The sequence below is a fragment of the Podarcis vaucheri genome, assembly GCF_965113315.1.
Source record: "Podarcis vaucheri genome assembly, chromosome: 2".
Classification (NCBI taxonomy): domain Eukaryota; kingdom Metazoa; phylum Chordata; class Lepidosauria; order Squamata; family Lacertidae; genus Podarcis; species Podarcis vaucheri.
This window is the reverse complement of record NC_138760.1, coordinates 49,092,522-49,113,642: the sequence shown is the minus strand read 5'-3', so window position 1 is coordinate 49,113,642 and position 21,121 is coordinate 49,092,522. Positions and strand designations below refer to the sequence as shown.

General features: G+C 42.2%; 1 protein-coding gene across 1 annotated transcript in view; it reads left to right on the top strand.

The window, feature by feature from the left end:
- The window catches only part of ATP10B (ATPase phospholipid transporting 10B (putative)), a 53,391-nt gene that overhangs the window by 11,621 nt on the left and 20,649 nt on the right, over positions 1 to 21,121 (top strand). Inside the window, exons 2-10 of the mRNA XM_082214688.1 lie at positions 640 to 844; positions 2,487 to 2,572; positions 3,236 to 3,342; positions 8,847 to 8,978; positions 11,275 to 11,402; positions 14,815 to 15,067; positions 16,295 to 16,515; positions 18,070 to 18,249; positions 19,548 to 20,151. Of these exons, the coding sequence (XP_082070814.1) occupies positions 640 to 844; positions 2,487 to 2,572; positions 3,236 to 3,342; positions 8,847 to 8,978; positions 11,275 to 11,402; positions 14,815 to 15,067; positions 16,295 to 16,515; positions 18,070 to 18,249; positions 19,548 to 20,151 (1,916 nt within the window). The remainder of the gene's footprint in view (positions 1 to 639; positions 845 to 2,486; positions 2,573 to 3,235; positions 3,343 to 8,846; positions 8,979 to 11,274; positions 11,403 to 14,814; positions 15,068 to 16,294; positions 16,516 to 18,069; positions 18,250 to 19,547; positions 20,152 to 21,121) is intronic.

Genomic DNA, 21,121 nt, shown 5'->3' with positions numbered 1-21,121 from the left:
AAGTAAAACATTTGGCTTTAACTAGGGATGGGTAAATATGCCAATTTCAGTTTCCCTCAGTTTGTCATTTTCCTAATGTTAAATTCAGTTCTCATTTCTGCAGCAATTTAAAAAAAAATCTTAATGAAAATTCATCACCCTTCACCATAAAGTTCCAGGACAAAAAGGACATAAAATTACAGCAATTTAAAAACACAATATTAAAAGGTGTTCATAAAATCACAGTCACAAGGAGGTACACACATTTTTTTTGTATGTCATTTTAACTAACATGCAAATTTTTGCACTCAATTTCCCCTAACAAAGTGAATTGTTGCATGTTAGTTTCACTAGTATATGTAAAGATATGCACACTTTCCCCTAGGAGGTGCGTTTTGGTACATACCGGAGGCCTGCATCATAAAATTCAGAGATATGCAAATTTCAAGGGATATTTATACTTCAGTTCACATACTGTTCTGAGAAATGTCAGTTACAAAATTTCTCATAAAAATGCAAATAAAAATAAAAATGAATTTGTTCCTCATCCCGTTTGAACCACTTCACCAGCCACTCCTGTACCACAAAGAAAAGAGATGCTCTGTGACTTTGATGGACCTGTCACAGGCCATTCAGCTGTGGTGTCTTTTCTCATAACAGGAAGAAAAAAGCCTACATTGAGACGTGCTGGGAAGAGGTACGAGTGGGAGACTTTGTGCAGCTGCAATGTAATGAGACCGTCCCTGCGGACATCCTGCTGCTCCACACCTCTGATCAGAAGGGGATCTGTCACTTAGAGACATCAAATCTTGATGGCGAGACGAACCTTAAGCAAAGACAAGTTGTGAAAGGATTCTTTAATCAGGTATGCCTGGAAGCTACTTTTGCAACTTGTCTTCCCTCTGTTCTTTTAGTAGTACCTCGGTATGCAAAGAAATTTAAGACAGAAGCACACAACTGTCCAGCTGGAGGGAACCTTTAGCAGGATAACTTCTGGCAAACCCATTTGGCAAAATGTGCTTTGATTAGCTTACACAAGACCATTTCCACAACTGCCACCATGTTGGCTTCAGGTGCAAGATCAAATGTGACTCGGAGCTCCTGTGTGGCAAAGTGGTCTGAAGAGATGTCGTGTGAACCAGCCTCAAGCCTTTGGTACTGAATTACTGTGTTTGGAAGGCAGGGCAGAGAGATGACACTATTCTAACACTATAGTAATCCTATATATAATATACACTGGTAGGTGCCTCTCCAAAACTATATAACTACAGCAGTGAGAGTGCCTTAATCCAGGCTGGCACAGCCAGTGGAATGCCAGCCATTTTGTGTGGCACTTAACAAATCCCTCATTGATGCAGGCAAGAAGCATGGCAGAGCAGTGAAACAAAGGTGGGCCAAACAGATATAAAATCAGCAGGTTTACACTGTAATGCAAAAAGAAATGGTCTTCTATTTCGGGAGATCAGAATCACATAGTAACTCGAAGAGATAAAGGAAAGAGGCTTTCAAAATCTGAGAGGGAGACAACATTTGATTGTTCTGAAAATGAAATTTAGACATGCTGGGGAATGGAAACTCAAGCTGGTAAAGTTAAGGTGGCCAAATCTTAGAAATCTGGCCCAATTCAATGTGCTAGTAAAAAGGTAAAGGTAAAGGGACCCCTGACCATTAGGTCCAGTCGCGGACGACTCTGGGGTTGCAGCACTCATCTCGCTTTATTGGCCGAGGGAGCCGGCATACAGCTTCCGGGTCATGTGGCCAGCATGACTAAGCCGCTTCTGGTGAACCAGAGCAGCGCACGGAAACGCTGTTTACCTTCCCGCCGGAGTGGTACCTATTTATCTACTTGCACTTTGACGTGCTTTCGAACTGCTAGGTTGGCAGGAGCAGGGACCGAGCAATGGGAGCTCACCCCGTCACGGCGATTCGAACCGCCGACCTTCTGATCGGCAAGTCCTAGGCTCTGTGGTTTAACCCACAATGCCACCCACATACCTAATGTGCTAGTACTAGCATATAAAGTGCTAAATAGTTTGGACCTGAGTACTTTCCCCAATATCAGCCATCTCAGACCTTATGTTTGGCAGGTGAGGCCTTGTTGGTGGTGTTCATGCATTCAGAATCACATTATTTTCTTTTCTACTCATTCTTTAAGGAAGATAGTTGTGTGTGCAGCCACAAATACATTTGATGCTACTTTTTACAACACTGTATAATTGATGTCTAAGCAATGTTTTTATATAGAAATACACACACATAAATACATAGGCCTGAAAACACACATACATTATAACTGGGTTCAAAATTAGAACACATTTCAACCTGACAGGTTAATAACAAATATTGGGCTCACTGTAAATTACAGTGTTGAGTGGCAGTTGTTTCTGATGTAAATTTAAATGCTTGATGTTCCTTTTTCACTATGCAGCTTGTTAGTCTTTCAGAAATAGTGCACTGATTTGCTCCTGACATAACAGGAACTCACTGTGGGTTTTGTTTTGTTGCAGAATGCTGAATTTGAACCAGAACTTTTCCAAAGCACAATTGTTTGTGAAAAACCCAACAACCATCTCAACCGATTTAAAGGCTATGTGTAAGTACTGCAATGTTTATCCCTACATTCATAGATGTCTCAGACAAACTTCATTTGTACCTACCTATCTATAACCCGGAAGTGTCTGCGGACAGCGCTGGCCTATAGAGTGAAATGAGCACACAACCCTAGAGTCTGGCAAGACTGGCCCGTACGGGCAGGGGTACCTTTACCTTTATCTATAACCTGCACACCCGGCACTGTTGCACAACAGAAAGCAGAAGGAACCTCCCAAGATCTTCATACACTGAGCATAAAGAGTGCTCTGCAGTACCGCTCTTTGGTGACTCTGATGTGGACCTTGGGCAGAGTATCTGTAATGTAGATACTCTGCCATTGGGCTCTGGTTTGAGGCCACAGTATGGCCTTGAAACAGGGTGGCTAACTTGAGGTCAGATGTTTGGGGATTCTGTTAACCTTGACCAGCATACCAATGGTCCAGGAATGATGGGAGCTGGGGGTCCAGCAACATATGATGGGCCACAGGTTAGTCACCCCTGGTTTAGAAATGTGATATATTTGTGTGTAAGACTGAAGTCCAGTACATGGTTACCTAGAAATAAGTCTTGTTGAACTCACCAGGGCTTATTTTTTTAGTAGATATGTGTGGGATTGCACTGTAAGAGCCAAGAAATAAATGGAAAATCCTTTTCTTCCTTGTAGGGAACAGCCTGACCTCACACGAATTGGTTTTAACAATGAAAGTCTCCTTCTTCGTGGATGCACAGTGAGGAACACAGAGCTTACAATAGGAATTGTTGTCTATGCAGGTAATGTTTTCCCCCACGTAGTTGCTGAGAGAGTGCTTTTAAGTCTATTCAGCCCAGAAATATGATTTGTTCCTTTGTCCCAACAGTCATCCATGCAACCTGAAATTTGTTTTGCACTCGCAGAGTCTCATCTAATCAAGGTAGCAATGCTAGATAAACTAACTTAGGAGTAAGTCTGACTGCATTTCATGGAACTTGCTTCTGAGTAGACATGTAGGAATGCACTATAAGTATGCCCAACAAAAATAAATGCGTATATAAACTGTTATAAACTTCATATTTGAAGGATCTACCTTTTTTAATCAGTGGGATTAATGATTTGATTTGAAATGCCATGCAGTAGAGTCGTAGATTTGGCATTCCCAGTCCTCCCTTAGACCTATGTCTATATAGCATATTAGTGTTAACACTCATTTGTTTGCCATTGGGGTTTACCATTGTAAATGGTAGGGAGGTCAAGAGTGGCTTTGGCTAAACTTGTTGCTTAATGAAAGGTCAGTTTATGGGGATAAAATGTGCATCAGTGAAACTATTTGGCTGCCATACCCGTGAGTATGCTTAGATACAGATTTGTACTATTTGTGCTCTAATTGTGTTTTGTATTTTCTTCTTACACAAAGACACCCTGGGAACTTTTATAAAAGAGAGGGGAATTAAATAAAAAAGTTATACAGTATTTGAGCAATACCTAACCAGGAACAGCCACAAACAGTCAGAAGGGAGACAAACATGTCTTGTCCCACTTGGTAATCCAGAATGGGTACCCAGAGAAGCTACTTACAAAGAGAACTGAATCCACTGTGAAGAAAGCACTTTTATAATAGAGAGCAAGAACCTGGTTCCCTCCAGATGTTGATGGACAACAACTGGTCATTGACTGTACTGGCTGCAGCTGTTGAGTGAGAGTTGGAGTCAAACAACATCTGGAAGGCTTCAGGTTGGCTTTCCCTTTTTTAGGTTTTCCAGGGCTCCAAGACATTTCAATCTACTGCTCTGTCCTGTGTCCTCTTGTCTGGAAGTATTGCTGAAAACAATGCAACTTGCTCTGAGTAAACATTTTCATGACTGGGAATGTTACCCAACTGCATGCCCTTGGACATCCATGAAAAAAGAAAGTTGCAGCTGTGGTTGTGATCCTGATCAAGACTGTCATTCCAAAAAGAGAGCATTTTGAACTAACTTCCTCCCCCTGCTATGCCTGTTTCAATGACAGCTCCTGACTTTAGGACTGTGCCTTTAGGAATACTGGGGAGGACCTAAAGGCACATTTTAGGAATATTCATTCCTAATAAATCCCTCTGCAAAACTGTCTATTTGCATCGGAGACCTTTGATGCTGGGACTGTCACTTGATATCTTGTTCACACACAGCTCCACAGCGGCCATGCTCAGAGCAAGGGAAAGCAGGGAACTCGGAAATCACCATGAGGGGTACAGAATAAAGTCTGGTTTCCCTTTCATGTTTCGTGGTTAGAACTTCAAATACCCATCCACTGAAATTGGAGCAATTTTATTCTAATTTAGTACACATTTTCTTTTTGGGCCTGCTGTTTTGTTGGTACTTCAGATTCACTTCAAGAAGAGCTAAGTAACATTAAAATTACTCACTGCTGGATCTGACATATTGGGCTTTCTTTATGTTCACACAGAAAGTGCACTAGCAGCTTCTCATTAAGTCAATTTGGTTGCTGTGAAATAGTCAAACATACTTAAAAATCAGTCGGCCATCTAATTAGATTCTAACACTTTTAAGTACTTTGTCTCTTCTAACCTCAAGTAGCTGTTCATTGTGAATACAGTGTATGTTTCTACAGTGTTCAGACACTGACACAAAATCCCTTTCTTTGCTGACTTCAGTCATACTTTGGGTTACAGACGCTTCAGGTTGCGTTTTTTTGGGTTATGGACTGCCAAAACCTGGAAGTACCAGAATGGGTTACTTCCAGGTTTCAGTGGTCGCGCATGTGCAAAAGCGCCGAATCGCGACCTGCATGTGCGCAGACGCGCTGCTGCGGGTTGCGGACGCTGCGGGTTGCGAACATGCATCCCGCACAGATCACATTTGCAACCCGAGCGTCCACCATATAAGGAAGTGACTCAAAAGGAAATATCCTACACTAAGAACGGTGATAGTTATAGCAGGTTATAGTAATAGTGATGGTTGCACAAGCTTACCACTCCCACAAACAGTGTATTCAAGTAATGCTTCCAGGAGGTGGATTGGTTGTCAAATGTATTTCACTGAGTAACATGCTCGAGGGAGCTCTATATGAACACCCACATCATATTATAGTATTAGGAAACTGTGCTGACTTTAAAGTAAGGTATCTCTAGACTTTAGTGTAGAACTGGGTGGAACATAACAGTTGTCTTGCTGGATCAGATCCCACAGCAACCAGATGGGCCTCAGGAGCTCACAAGCAGAGCATGATGGAGAAAAGCATCATCTGTGGCATGTTCCCTGCACCTGTAAAACAAAGATTTACTGCTTCAAAGTGCAGAGTTTCCTTTTAACTGTTATGGATAATAGCAATGGATAGATTGATCCTATATGTGTCTAATCCCTTAGAGCTAGGTAAGGTGGTGAGCATCATAACATATTCTGGCAATGAATCGCATAAGTTAGTGATATAATGTGTGAGGAGCGACTTCCTTTTAATGCACAGAACCTCTGGGAACGACAGTGGGGAGAAAGAGAATTCCTCTCTGTTCATTATAAAGGGTTGCTGGGATAAAGCTCTGCTTTCCCCTGGTGGATTCTTCCTCAGCAAGGCATCTACCCTAGAAACAATATTAGCCTTAGGTTGTGTACAAACATATACATGCCCATCCCAGGTTTTTTTTCCTTCAGCTGTTCTACAGCAGCTTCTCCACACAGGTGGACATCTTACCCTTTTTTATTCTTAGAGAGCTGAATGTACATTTATTCAGTCAACAGCCCAGCCCTATGCATGTTTACTTGAAGATTAGTCCTGCTGTTTTCTATGGGACTGCTTCCCTGGTAAGTGGGTTTAGGACTACTGCCTAAATATTTTTAAAACATTGAAAAGGGGCTTCAGGGAGGAGTGTGTAGGTGAGTTTCTTGACACTGGTTTCCTCTGGCTTCTCTTGTAAATGGCAGAACTGGTCAACATGCAGTGTGTGCTTCAATGGTGGGAATGCCACTCAAACTATGTACAACTCAAAATACACTTAGTGATGTTTTACACCAATTTACCTAGGGCAGGCACTAGACTAAGATTCTTGTAAGTTCACCAAACCCCCTCAATCCTTTTTTAAAGATTTGTATTTTGTTGGTTACTTTCCAAGTACTAATTTGTTCTAATAAGGAGGACAGTTTTAATGGTAAGTGAATATATTGTTCCACGCCTCCCCAGCTGAGTAGCTGCACAAGATTCCAGGGGATGCACGCATGCTGCTCGGGGTTAATACTTCCTTTGGGAATGAGGCACAATAGATGCTACAGTGTCATTTTGTTATATGCTTTATTTACACATATATGCAACCTGAGCCTATGTGCCAGCTTATAGCAGCAACAATGAGCCCAGCGCCATCCTTTCTCTGATGCCTATTTTGCACTGCAGGGCACAACCCAGCTAATGCTTCCTGATTACACCATTCCCAACTCTAACCCCATAGCCTCTCAGTTTTCATTTTCTATCTGGGAGGAGAGGGAAGTCTCACATTTGCATTCTCACACCTATTTCCTTTGATCCTGTGTTGTGCCAACACCTAATCCTTTGATGCCTGAACTTTCTAAGTGTTTATGCCCACCAGGCAGTCACCTCACAAAGAGGTGACTTTATTACCTGTCTGACAATTTATTATTGTCTGTCTTTATTAACCATTGTTCCTTTGGCTAAGATTACAATGTCCAATACACAACACAGGAAGTGTGCCTAGGTTCATTAACTCTTCACATATGCTCATTCCAGGGGATTAACAGTGGCTAACTCACATTTTAAATACACATGAGCCTGGTTATTACCAGTCCTAACATACCAGTTTTAATTAAATCATTAAACCCAAGCATTTAGCACCCACAGATCTATAGCAATATTGTTACAGCACCTAGACAAGGTTTCCTTTTATTAGATAGATTGCTGCTTTATTGCCCAGAATAGCGAGCTAATGGGAGCCAATGGCCGTTAGCATCCCCTCACTTGCTGTCCCTGGATGCAATATGCACCAGAAATTTGGGGAGGTAACACAGAGACCCCAGCTACAGGGAGGGGATGCTATAACCAAGTATGAATGTAAAGAATGTTATAAGAAAAAAAGCTGCTCCTTTATCCCTTATGGGTATCCAAGAGCCCATACAGAGTCCTTATGTAGGTTTCTATCGGTAGGAGAAAATAACAGAGCCAACCAGAGAGTATTGAGAAGCAAAGCAGCTATCTTTATTAAACTGTTGCAACTCTCCCCACGCAGGGATGGAGGAGAGGAACCCAAAACCCAGAACACTGGTGTGCAAGCTCTTATATAGACTTTTGAAACTGCCTACCCTTTAGCTCTAAGGGACGCAGGTGGTGCTTTGGGTTAAACCACAGAGCCTAGAACTTGCTGATCAGAAGGTCAGCGATTCGAATCCCTGCGACGGGGTGAGCTCCCGTTGCTCGGTCCCAGCTCCTGCCAACCTAGCAGTTCGAAAGCACGTCAAAGTGCAAGTAGATAAACAGGTACTGCTCCAGCTAGAAGGTAAACAGCATTTCCGTGTGCTGCTCTGGTTCGCCAGAAGCAGCTTAGTCATGCCGGCACATGACCCAGAAGCTGTACGCCGGCTCCCTCGGCCAGTAAAGCGAGATGAGTGCCGCAACCCCAGAGTCAGCCACGACTGGACCTAATGGTCAGGGGTCCCTTCACCTTTTACCCTATAGCTCAAGACCACCCCCCAAAACATCATACATACATCACAGAAAGAGGTGGTCCCCAGTAGAAATTTAAGTGTGTTGCTTCTCTCCTGTCTGCCAGGATACCTGATAATGCCTTATCTGATTGCCTTTTCTGGGTAGCCTGGCCATTCCTTTGAGATGGTAAATATTTAGTTCCTGAATCTCTTACGCATATTGATAGTGTGCTCAGCTTAACAAATACTTGCCAGACTGTATTTACAGGGAGATGTAAACACTACAGTCCAAAGACAATTGGAAAGCTTTTCCCATTTCCTTCCTCCTTGCAGAGAAATATTTGAGGTCAATTTGAGAGAGTCAAAATGGCTTCAGGTTTGTTACTATTTCAGACACGTGGTTTATATACTTATGTATGTGTTTGCCTTATACATTTATGAACATTTATTTTTTATATATAAGACCTTAGAATTCCTATAACAAGAAAAAGAAGGTTTCAGTTTACAACTTCAGATCATAAAGTCCTTTTTACAGATCATTTATATTTGATGTGAGACTTAATGTTGTGTACATGAATTTATCTAAAGTCTAGCATTCAACCATTCTTAAGATAATAAAGTCATATGACTGTTCCTTCCTCTTCTTCTTTTTCTTGAAGGCCCTGAAACAAAAGCCATGTTAAACAACAGAGGTCCTCGTTATAAACGCAGCAAAATAGAACAACGTCTGAATATTGATATATTCTTTTGCGTGGGGCTGCTCTTCATCATGTGTCTCACTGGAGCACTAGGTATGGAGTAATGATGGAAACTTTGTTCCTGCATTTCAAGAAGCCTTTGCAATAGGGATGTGCTTCACTGCTAAAATTAATAGCTTATTTTTGGTGGGCTTCCTAGATTGCTGCTGAGAGAACCAATTGCTTTCAATATGTAGCAGGGAAAAGGATTGCTTTGTAGCAATTTTACGATAATCCTGCCCTACTGCGACCACGATTTGCTGGGGTGTCAAACTCTGATGAAAACAAGACTATTGAGCCTTCCACAAATAAATATTTGGCAGGGCATGTAAAGGTTCCTGTAATTGTATCCTGGTTTCTAAGTGGCAATACACAAGTGAGTTGCAAAACACTGCACTATGCGTTGCAAGGTTTCATAGTGAGTTTCTTTTTCCCAGCATAGAGTGCCCTGGAGAAATCTGGCATGACATGGCAGTAAGCCAGTCAATTAACCAGACTAGTACTGAAGGACCCAGAAGTGAAGAATCCTCTTCAGCTGAACAACAGCACAGATTTAATTATTATATTTTACTGTTGGTACTTCAGCTCAAAATGAGTTTCTTGACTTAACTGACATTGCAACTTGATCGGTTTTCCGGGTGGATGGTGGATGTTCATCAGAAAAAGGAAAGGGGTTCAGGCCAGGTGGGATGAAAATGCGGGTGTCTTGCAGCACAAACCTTTACAAGCCTATTCAGAAACAGGGACAGCTCAAGTTATGCTGGAGCCCTAAGCTACATTAAATTTAAGAGGCCCCATAGCATTACCAAAAGATGTGTATTATTGTAACAGAAAGGGAAATGAAAATAGAAATAATATTTTTTTAATATTTGCAAATATCCTGGTACCTAGTCAAGGATGCAACTAAAAATTGACACTAACAAAAGCACTGATCTTGCAATAGGCCTGGTTTTTTAACCAATTGTATGCAACGTGAAATAAAGTGACTCTTTCTATTTAGAGGCCCTTCATAAGATGAAGGCCCTAAACTGTAACTTTGTTAGCTTGCATATAAATAAATCCAGGCATGCTCAGAAGTACAACGCATTGCATTCAATGAGGCTCACTCCCAGTTAAATGGGCATTGGATTGCACCCTTGCTTGTCAAAGATATTAACATGAATTAGCATTGCTCTCTGAAGCTTCATCCCACCAGAAGTTCACCAGATCTTCTTGCTCAGCTTTGCTCAGCTTTTCAGACGTACCTTTTGGTTACCAGAGAACAAGAGCAGCTTTGCCTTCTTTTTTCATTTTTTTTAAATCAAAATGTTGATAATGTTTAATTTTGGGGGTTTTAATATTGCATTTTAATACAAAGATATTTACTATATTTTGACCTTTTATGAGGACTTTGGTCAAAAAGCAAGCTGTAGGTCTATTAAAAAAAGTAGACATATGAATCACCTATTAATTTCAGACAAAATCCAGTTTCCCAACATTTATTTTCTGAATATTTTAAAATCAGAAAGAATAACTTGTTCGATGCTGGCATTGGAAGGGACCTTAAAGGCTGACTAGTCCAGTCCCCTGCTCCATGCAGGAAATACACTGCTACATCATCCCTGATAGTTTGTCTGACAGCACTCATAATAATAATAATAATTTATTATTTATACCCCACCCATCTGGCTGGGTTTCCCCAGTAAAAATGTCAAAGTTCCCTAGAGTGTAAATCCTTGTTTGAGCCATGAAATAAAGATAGTATGAACGATTCTAGGGAGTGAACAATAGTTTCTATAATTATTGCAGAAAGTTACTTAGGGCAGAACATTTCCACCATAAGTGGAAGTAAGTGCCTTTTGTAGCAGAAGTTCTCCAACAGTTGTGACTGTAGGTTGTTAGGTTGTGTGGCAGTTCTATACCATGTATGTATGTATTGTCTTAAGAGAAGTCTCACTAACTGGTACAGAGACAGATTTAAATTATTTCTGAGACCATAACCCAGACCACACAGAATCCACTATGATTATCCATAAGTCTTCCTCCCAGTTACTTTTCAAACCTGACAAAGACCCCAACTGTGTATTTAGAAGAATTGCAAATAGCCCAAGGTGGTATCTAGAGGATGATCTACAAAGCAATGCAAATCTCCACACACACAAAGCAACCCAGCCACACCCACATTAAACTACTGTACTGCAGATTTAAATGGTCCAGCTTCTTATATGCATTCTTATTTTACTTCTGTGTGATTGCTGCTAAAGTTTGTGTTCCTACTTAACAGGTAGTATGTGAATTGAGTAATCGTCGTTGTTCCCAGTGTGCACTTTTCCAGGTTTATTCTTCTAAAGTAGTTTGTATTTTTATGCAGGTCATGGCATTTGGAACGGGCACTTCTTAGAATACCCCTTATTTGTCATTCCTGATATAAATGGCAGCTATCTCGCTCCAGCTCTTGCGGGTTTCTACATGTTCCTGACAATGATAATCCTCTTACAGGTGGGAAAATATTTATTGCTAATGAGGAAATAGGTTTAAGACTGAGGATTAAGTCTGATTGAAATTGGGTTGGAGGCAAGGGTGCTTTCTTCCAAGTAATTGATAAGATTATGCTGTAAACTGTGTAAATTCTACTCATGTAAAAACACCAGGCAGGCCCCACAAATAACCCAGAGATGCATATTAAATAAAAGGACACATTCTACTCATGTAAAAACACGTTGATTCCCAGACCGTCCGCGGGCCAGATTTAGAAGGCGATTGGGCCGGATCCAGCCCCCAGGCCTTAATTTGCCTACCCATGTACCAGCCCATCTCACTGTAAGCATCGCTGAAGTAATCATATGAAGCACTTTGAGCATGCAAAAGTACTATATAAATTCTCTGTTACTTTTCCAGCAGACAGAACATTATTAGGGACTGAGAGGAATGTTTCGGTGTTAGCATTAATCCTCCCAGCCGCATCCTACAAAATTACTGCAGGACTTTAGAACATTGCTGTAGACTATTTGGCTTCTCCTTGTTTATAGGAAATATTCTTCCTGTCTCCCTTTATATACTAGAAACCTAATATATAAAACAAATGACCCAACCAGACATTGCTTTGGGAGCCCCATGATCAGGTGTCCTGTGTTGCTACTTTTTCAAAAGGCTAAAGTAGTGTACGCGGGTGGGGAGAATCAGATCACAGCTGGCCCGCCAAAAGAGGAGGGTGTTGTTTTTATCTTTGTGGAGCAAAACATGCAGGTTTATGTGGGTAACGTTGTAAACAAAATCTGCCCTTTTTCTCTTATGAGGTATCCAAGAGCCCGTATAGAGTCCTTACATGGGTTTCCTATTGGTAGGAGAAAATAACAGAGGTCACCCAGAGAATATTGAGAAACAAAGAAGCTAGTAAGCCTGATCATTATTGTTCTCCTGCAACAACGTGCTCCCCTCACACACAGGAAAGGAGGAGGACCCAGAACCAAGGTGTGCCTGCCCTTATATAGACATTTTAAATTCCCTGCCCTGGAGCTCCAGACCACCCCTCCATACATCATACATACATCACAGAAGGGGTGTAACCCAAGACCATCCCCCACAAACATCATACCTACAGCACAGAAAAGGTGGTCTACAACAGAAATTTGAATGTTGTTGCTTTTCCTGTCTGCCAGGTTTTCTGATAATGCCTTACCTGATTGCCTTTCCTGGTAGTCTGCCCATTCCTTTGAAAAGGTGATTACTAAATTCCTGTAACAAGGAAGGTTTTTTTCACCTCCTCCTTCCTTGCAGAGAAGCATTTGGTCAGCTTGGGAGTCAAAATGGTTTTAGGACTGTCTACCTGTGCTGCTTCAGACATGTGGTTTATATTTATTTGCTTGGTTTATTTATGAACATTTATTATATATCTAAGAACTTAAAATTCTTATTTCAGTAGCAGTAGCTTCTGCCCTTTGGAGAAGATACAGCTCCGGGGACCAAATCTGGACTGGAGAGAAAGCATAAAAGGAAAGGCCAGATGTCCCATTTACACTAGGACTTATCAGGTCTCTCACCACAGCTCCTCTCAGCCCATTTAAAGCTTTTAGATAAATACAACACTGGTCCTGAAGGTTGGAGGAGTTTCCATAGTGGCATTTGATATGGTGCTGGGGCAGAAACCAGAAAGAGGAAATGTAGGGTTGCCATATTCCCCAAATGAAAATCAGGAAATATTCTTTTTTTTAAAAAAAATAGCCCTACTTGCCATACGTCCAGGTTTCCCCAGACATTTTGTTGATTTAGCGAAAATCCGCCTGGATCCCATCCCGATTTCTAGGATGGCAGCCCTAAAGGTTAGGGTTAGGGTGCTCACACACAAATGTAGAGGAGCCCATTTAATCCATTATGCCAATAGTCTTCTTTTGGTTTTCAGTAGCAAGTTAACTCACCTCAGCTGTTAAAGGTGCAGGAGCCCTGTCCTCCATTTTATCTTTTCAACTAATTGATACTTCAACCAACAAAGTTCAACAAAACCGGCTAACGAAAAGAATAAATAATTCTCATTACACTAAACAATAACACTGAATATCAGTATCGGTGTAGGGATAAAAAGATAAATTGGGATTGAGATGTGTCCAGGTAGTGATATTTGAGGCCCATGTGAGAGATAAGAAAAATGCATTTATTTTCCATTTTATTGTAGTAGCTGATGGAATATAAATAAATAAATAAATAAATAAATAAATAAATATGGTTATGAATGACAAACAACCTTCTGAGCTGTTTTTAAAACTCCAAAGGGAAGCTATATTTTACATTAGAAATGTAACTGAGCCCATTCAGCAAGGGCGGGGAGGGAGAGAGGACATATTTTGTTTTTCATAACAAATACGAGCAATGTAAGCTTGTCCTTACAGACTGTGTTTAAGATGATTATTAGCTTTCCAGAAGATACCTCTGGGAGTTTGACCTCATATACAGTTAATATGTCTGTGTATTATTACCACATGAATACTGCATGTCTATTTCCTATATTTATAGGTCACCCCATAGCAAAAAGCTCTCCAAATTAGAAAGATGTAAAGGCTGTAGCAAAATTTGAAACATCTAGAAAAACAAACATGTACTTTCCTGGTGTTCAAGGGCATGAAAGTAGGCACCAAGTAGGTTTCCCAGAGGAGGGCATTCTACCACTGGGTAGCCACTCCTGAAAAGCCTCTTTCACTCATTACCAGGTGCTACACCTCACATGTTCCTCTGACAAGTCAATAGGTTTATTGTTCTAGTTGACGGTCGTGACACATTCCTCTCATGACAATCTCTGGGTACATGTCGAAAGGGGCAATCCTTCAGATGTTGTGGTCGCAAACTGTGAAGGGTTCTGAAGGCCGAAGCCAGGCTTTTGGAGTGGGCCTGGAAACAGACTGAAGACTAATCCACACTTCTTGTCCCGTACCTAGAAAGAACAAGTCTGAGCAGTTGTCTCCTTCTCCCACTCCTTTCCAAGGAAAAGCCAACTCCTTGTCCCACTCCTTTCCAAGGAAAAGCCAACTGCTACACTCTTGTATGAAAAAAAATTCTGGCTGTGGCTGACTTCTGTTGCATAGTCATGCATCCTTGTCCTGTAGTATGAATCTCTTGGCAGTACATCACTCCTCTATAAAGGTGAAAAGTTATTTGGTTCTCAGTAGCAGTTCATTTCAATGTCCAAATCTCTTTTGTTCTGTTTAGCTAGCGTCTGGTGATCCAAATGCTTTAGGAGCACAACCAATGCATTCAACTGTGGAGTCTAGACAGCAATGAGAAAATGTGCAGGCATTTTTGCTGTCAACTTTTATCTACTGGGTTTTTTAGTTAGTTCCCTCCAGGAAGTCTTGTTAGAGCAGCCAGCATGAAATCTTGCTTCCAACGAATTTCTAACATTCTGGGCAATGTTCTCTTTCAGATTTTGATCCCCATTTCCCTCTATGTATCCATTGAACTAGTCAAGCTAGGTCAAGTCTTCTTGATTCATAATGATATCGACCTGTACAATGAAGAGCTAGACTTACCCATACAGTGTCGAGCACTAAATATCACTGAAGACCTGGGGCAAATTCAGTACATATTCTCTGACAAAACAGGGACCCTGACGGAGAATAAGATGGTGTTTCGACGTTGTACAATTGATGGGAGAGAATTCTCACATCAGGAAAATGGTAAGACGTGTACTGTCTCTATAACCCTGGGCTACATTGAATGTGAAACATGGTCTTTCTGCCATATAATCTGGAAGTTGCTTTGGAAGACAGATGATCTTAGCTTCCTTCCCTCTTTAAAAGCCATGTTTAGCACATACAGATGTAAAGAAAGTTTATGAGACCCAGTGTGGTGTAGTGGTTAAGAGCAGTAGACTCGTAATCTGGTGAACCGGGTTCGCGTCTCCGCTCTTCCACATGCAGCTGCTGGGTGACCTTGGGCTAGTCACACTTCTCTGAAGTCTCTCAGCCCCACTCACCTCACAGAGTGTTTGCTGTGGGGGAGGAAGGGAAAGGAGAATGCTAGCCGCTTTGAGACTCCTTTGGGTAGTGATAAAGCGGGATATCAAATCCAAACTCCTCCTGAGCAGTTTTACCTGTATCCCCCAGCAGCCACTGAGGAGGTGGGAGATGTAGACTGCACAACCAGGCAATTTGAAGGGGATTTGTGACCACCTGTTTGCAGGTAGGGAGGCTGGGTCACATAGGACAGCCATCTGGCAGCAGAGGAGCCTCCAGCAATTGGAACCTTTGCGACCCATTTCTTCAACTCTCCATTGCTGCTCTATGACAACCTCTAAGGTACAAGCAAACTCCCACCTTCCCCTTTGCCCACTGCAGCTATATGCAGGGCTATGTAGGAGTATGAGTACTAGATAGCCCTGTTCCCAACCTGAATTTTATGCATGAAATAAGTGGGTGAAGCAAGCCCAGGATGCCAGAGACAAAGGTGCTTAGGCTGTTGTGTGTTTCCTTGTTTCATTGAGATCCTTGCTTTATTTATTATATATCCTGCTTTTATTCCAAGCAGCTCAAGATGGCATACCTTTTTCTCCTTCCAACAATCCTGTGAGGGAGGTGAGGCTGGGAGCTGGCGATGGGTCCAAGGTTCACATCTGAGTGGGGATTTGCATCCTCGTCTACCAGATCCAAGTCCAACTCTTCAACCACTACACTACATTGACCTGGGCTAAGAACTCTGCTTGTGCACTGCTCCTACACATTATGCTCATGCACATGCTGACACTCTGCACTTTGTCCTCCATTGGTGAGGACGGAATTATGGCCTTGAAATCTTCAGGGGGTCTGGTTTGAGGGGGTCTGCATGAAGTTGGACAGAAGTATTGTCTGAGAGTCCCTTCAAATAATGATGGTGGTAATGCAGCACATTTATTTTATCTCTTATAGCCAAGAGACTTGAAACGTACAAGGAGTTGGATTCAGATACTGAAGACTGGGCGAAACATTTGAGTCTACCTCCAAACAATAGTGGAGAAATTCTCAGGCAGAACAGCACTGCTAAGCCCTTGAGGAGGTGGCAGAGTGCTCGGGCTCGGTTTCAGGGACACACAAGGCAAAGATCTCTGGGTGCCATCTCTCAGTCTCAAGTGGCATTTAGCAGTACCATTGTAAGTAAGACCTTTTGCTTCTTTTAATTATAAAGTCTTTAGGAATAGATCAGAACAAATGGCAATCTGGAGAAAACTGGTATTGCCTTTTGTTCCAATTGAGCGCCTAAAGAGCAGTTTCCGCAGTGGAGAAGCAGCAAGACAAAAGGAAGTGTGAATAAGCCCTAAGCTCCAGCTAAAATACACACACGACAACAACAGACTAAATATTTTTAAAGCATAACAGCAGTAACAAGTTTTCCTTTGTAGTGTGTGGTTCTTTTTTTAAAAAAATGCACACTAGCAGGCTGCGTTCAAATGTTCGTCATGGTTTCTATAAATACTAAGCAAAACATTGATTCATGCTAAAAGACACCATGTTCATACCCCCCCCAAAAGGTTCGTGCAGTACAGTTTATGGGTTTTGCTTACGAAATGTCAGGTTTCCTAGCGCTATGTGCAAGGCATAAAAAGTGGTAGCCTCAGGTAGAATGACAATGGAAGAATTTAACACTGCTGAGAAGATGCAGTAGTTCCTGACTAAAGGTCAGTACAACATCTCCTGCAAACACCTGCCTCTTAAGCCTATTGCCAAGAAATCTGATAAGCGGCAAAAGAGCACATCTGATGTTGAGGTTTTAATAGAAAGCGTTTGTACTAGCAGCTGTCAAAGGAATCACCAAAATTAAATCCAGACTTTTTAAAAGAAAAACTTTGAGGCAACAGTCCTGATCCAGATGCTTGTGGGCAGATCTGCACAGGCAATTGTGGCCCCTTCTTTCTCACTTAGCCATAAGAGATTTTCAAAGCTCCCTTGTGTTGGGGATTGAAAAAGTGAGAGAAATTACCCTTGCATGCATTCAAACTGAACTCTCCCGTGCCTGCTCAAAGGAGCTTCCCAAATTGGCCACAATCCACAAGTCAAGTCCTCCTTATGTTCACCTTGGTTGACAGGGATGCCAGTCTCCACTGCTGTAGTTCCCCTTCTGGCCCTAGTACTTATAAGGTCTTCTGCCAGGCCAGGGGTCAGTGTCGTCAGACATCTGCTAACGTTTTGACACACCAAGGCTGACAGGACCTTCTAGCTGTCACAGCCAGATGAGTGGCAGTGAGGCACCAGTGATGCTGCCAGCAACCCTAACCAGAGGGAGGCACCAGCGTCAGGCAGCAAAGGCTGGGATATGGTAAAGAGAAGCAAATTTTTGACTTTATATGCTTCATTCAACCTGCCCTGAACCCCCTAAGGTAGCCTGTGCTGCCCTCAGGTGTGGTGGAGGATGCCATGAGACTGAAAGCTGGTCTGGACATCCTCTGTAGGGAATTGGGGAGGGGGCATCTTATCCTTTGCCTCAGGTGGCAAAAAGCCTTGGGTGGGCCATGGGCCTAACTTCCTTCTCACAATCCCTGCCATTTCTCTGACTCTTTAGTACCCGCTGCTTTTGAAGCTGATAATAACACTGCGATTCTGTACGCGCAATGTTCTTTGAAACTCTAGAACACCCAACAGAAGGTTGTTTTTCGCACAATCCTAACAATGTGAAGATTTTTTTTTTAACTGAGTAACATGTATTCCAGGAGAAGGACGTGACCCCAGATAACAGGCTGCTGATGAAAGTGAGAAATGCATCGTGCCAGATTGAACCTTTGACACCATTTATGTTTGCAAAGACCACCTCCTCCATCACAGACTTTTTCCTTGCTCTGACCCTCTGCAACACTGTTGTGGTCTCCACAGCAACCGATCCAAGACAAAGGGTAATCTCTCACTTTAACGTCTCTTTTAGGAAATGAGTTGAATTTAATAAAAGACTTGAGAGCTTTATGATGACAACTTACTTGGGGAGGTAAAAAAAAAGTCTGCTTTTGGGGTAAAGGTAAAAAAAAAAGTCTGCTTAAGGGTAGGGGGGTTTCCCCTTTAGTCTGCAATAATTCTGCAGAATCCTCGCTCTGTCTCCCTTCGTATTTCCTGCCTAACAACTTATCCTCATGTCCCTAAGGAATATGCTAATTTGAAAGTGAAATAGTATTCCCCTATATTTCTTGATTATGGCTGCAAACATCAATTGATTAATTGGCATGATTAAATGATTAAAGCCTTAATTGCAGCTTCTAAATGCATTCCAGTTCATCAGGGTAGTTGCTTCCTTTGTAAAACAGATTTTATTTTTTGTTATGAGCTTCTGAAAAAACACACTCTTGCTTGAGCCAAGGCGTATGGAGCTCAACCTCCTCCTCCTCCATACGACCCCAGTGCCACCCACTTGTTTCCATGCCTTGCAAAAGGAGGTTCTGAATGTTATGAATAAGCCATAGATACCCATTAGAAGGGTATGTTATGTTTTAAATTATGCCTGAAAGGCACAGGGTGGGTGGGTGGATAAACATAACTCAGAAATCACTAGTTTAAACACACATCCCTAGGACTTTCAGCAGGGTCCCCTAAGCCTCAGTGTAGCCTTTGGAGACTGGGGGCTGCCATGAGGATAACAGAAAGGGAACGTCAGCTTCCTCCAGCCTCATCACACACCCCAAGCTCAGAATCCAGCCCAATGAATGGGAGCCTTTTGCCTCTTTTCTTTTCTTAAATTCTTTGTGAACACATAATGGAAGAATAGCTGTCGCCTTCATTTAGGATCACCAGAAAAAGCACTATTAATATATGCAAATTGATTAATTAACTGAGTAACTAGTTAAAAGTGAGGCAATTCACTGATTTGAAATAGCTTGGTTGACAGCCTTGTTTTTGTATATGGCAGGGTTCTCAAAGGTACATGTTGCTGTTTAATTATCTCTGTACCTTTGCTCATTGTAAGTTGTTTCAATCTTCATCTCCTTCTCTGATACTAAGAATATAAACCAAACAAACAAACAAAACCCCTCTTAAATCTAGATGCTCCCTTAAGGAGCCCCTCATTGTACCTAGAGACATCACCTGATGCATACATCTTTGTCGTATGGTGATAGCAGTGTTCTACTGGTTAGAAAATGCCCCCCTTGTGTTGTAGTACATAATTTCAGCTATAATTAATCCTGATTCCCTCTTTTCCTTCAAGGTTACCATTCCGTCACCGATGAAACCATCAGCACTATCCCTGGAGAAAATTCACCAGCTGTTCCAGCGTCTAAAGCTGGCAAGCCTCAGCCAGTCTCTTTCATCAGCTCAGTCAAATTCAGACTTAGGAGAGAGTTTGACTACAGAAACCACCAGAGTCTGTGCTGACTCCGAAACAAAAGATTATTTGTCTTCTCAGAGCTGTTCCACTTTAGCAGATGATTACAGTTTTAGAAGAGATTCAGTCACTGAGAAAGACACATTTGGGGACAGCGATCCCATTCCAGCGGAGATCTGTGGGGCGGCTTACCAGGGAGCTTCCCAAGTAGAGTTTTGTTATGAGGCTGAAAGCCCCGATGAAGCTGCTCTGGTCCATGCAGCCCGGGCTTACCAGTTTACATTAGTGTCCAGGACTGCTGAACAAGTGACCGTGAGGCTGCCAGAGGGCACCCTCCTGACCTTTGACCTCTTGTTCACTTTGGGATTTGACTCCAACAGAAAAAGAATGTCGGTGGTGGTGAGGCATCCCCATACTGGCGAGATCATTGTCTACACCAAAGGGGCTGACTCTGTCATAATGGACTTGTTGGAAGAACCTTCCAGAGGTAATTTTTTGCATTTGCCAAGAAACTATCTATTGAGAATGTGTAGCCCAGTTTCCATGAAATATAGATCCTGTCTACAAAACTACAATGGAAGTAAAAGTGTTAACCATGCAAGCCATAGTGCAGAGAGAGCATGAGTAGGCAAACTAAGGCCCGGGGACCGGATCTGGCCCAATCGCCTTCTAAATCTGGCCCGCAGACGGTCCGAGAATCAGCTTGTTTTTACATGAGTAGAATGCGTCCTTTTATTTAAAATGCATCTCTGGGTTATTTGTGGGGCATAGGAATTCGTTCATTATTATTTTTTCAAAATACAGTCCAGCCCCCCACAATGTCTGAGGGAGAGTGGCCTGGCCCCCTGCTGAAAAAGTTTGCTGACCCCTGTATAACATGTAGAGCAGCCTAATTGGTAAGCCAAAATGAATAGGCTTTATGAGATCTGCAATAATACCACAATTATCTTGCATACTGTGATGCTCTAACTATTGGGCCAGATAGGCAGTGACATCCAGACTTGCCGTTGCCTTGCAGCTCCCCCCTAGAGAAACCAGTTCTTTACTGCTGCACTGGAACAAATGTCAATCGGGTTTTCTGCAGATTGACTTTCACTCCAGATTGGGTTTTCTCCATATTGGCTTATTAGTAAACAGTGGGTTTTCCTGGGGAAAGCAGTGGGGCAAGGGCAGAGCTGCTTGGATCCATGCCTAGAAAGCATGGACAAGTGGAAAACTACTCAGACCCATGCTTTCTAGTGATGGGACAAGCAGAAGTTTGGACAAGTCCTATGTAGCAGTGAGATGTCAACTATAGTGGTCCCAGGCTAGAGAAAAGCAAGTGCACTAAAGTCCCTCTACAATTAAGTGCTGAAAGGGTGATTTCAATAGGACTTAATGCTGCATTATATGGAATTATAGAATTGTAGTGTGAGAGGGATCCTGAGGGATCTCCCTGGAGCCTGCTCCAGCTCTTA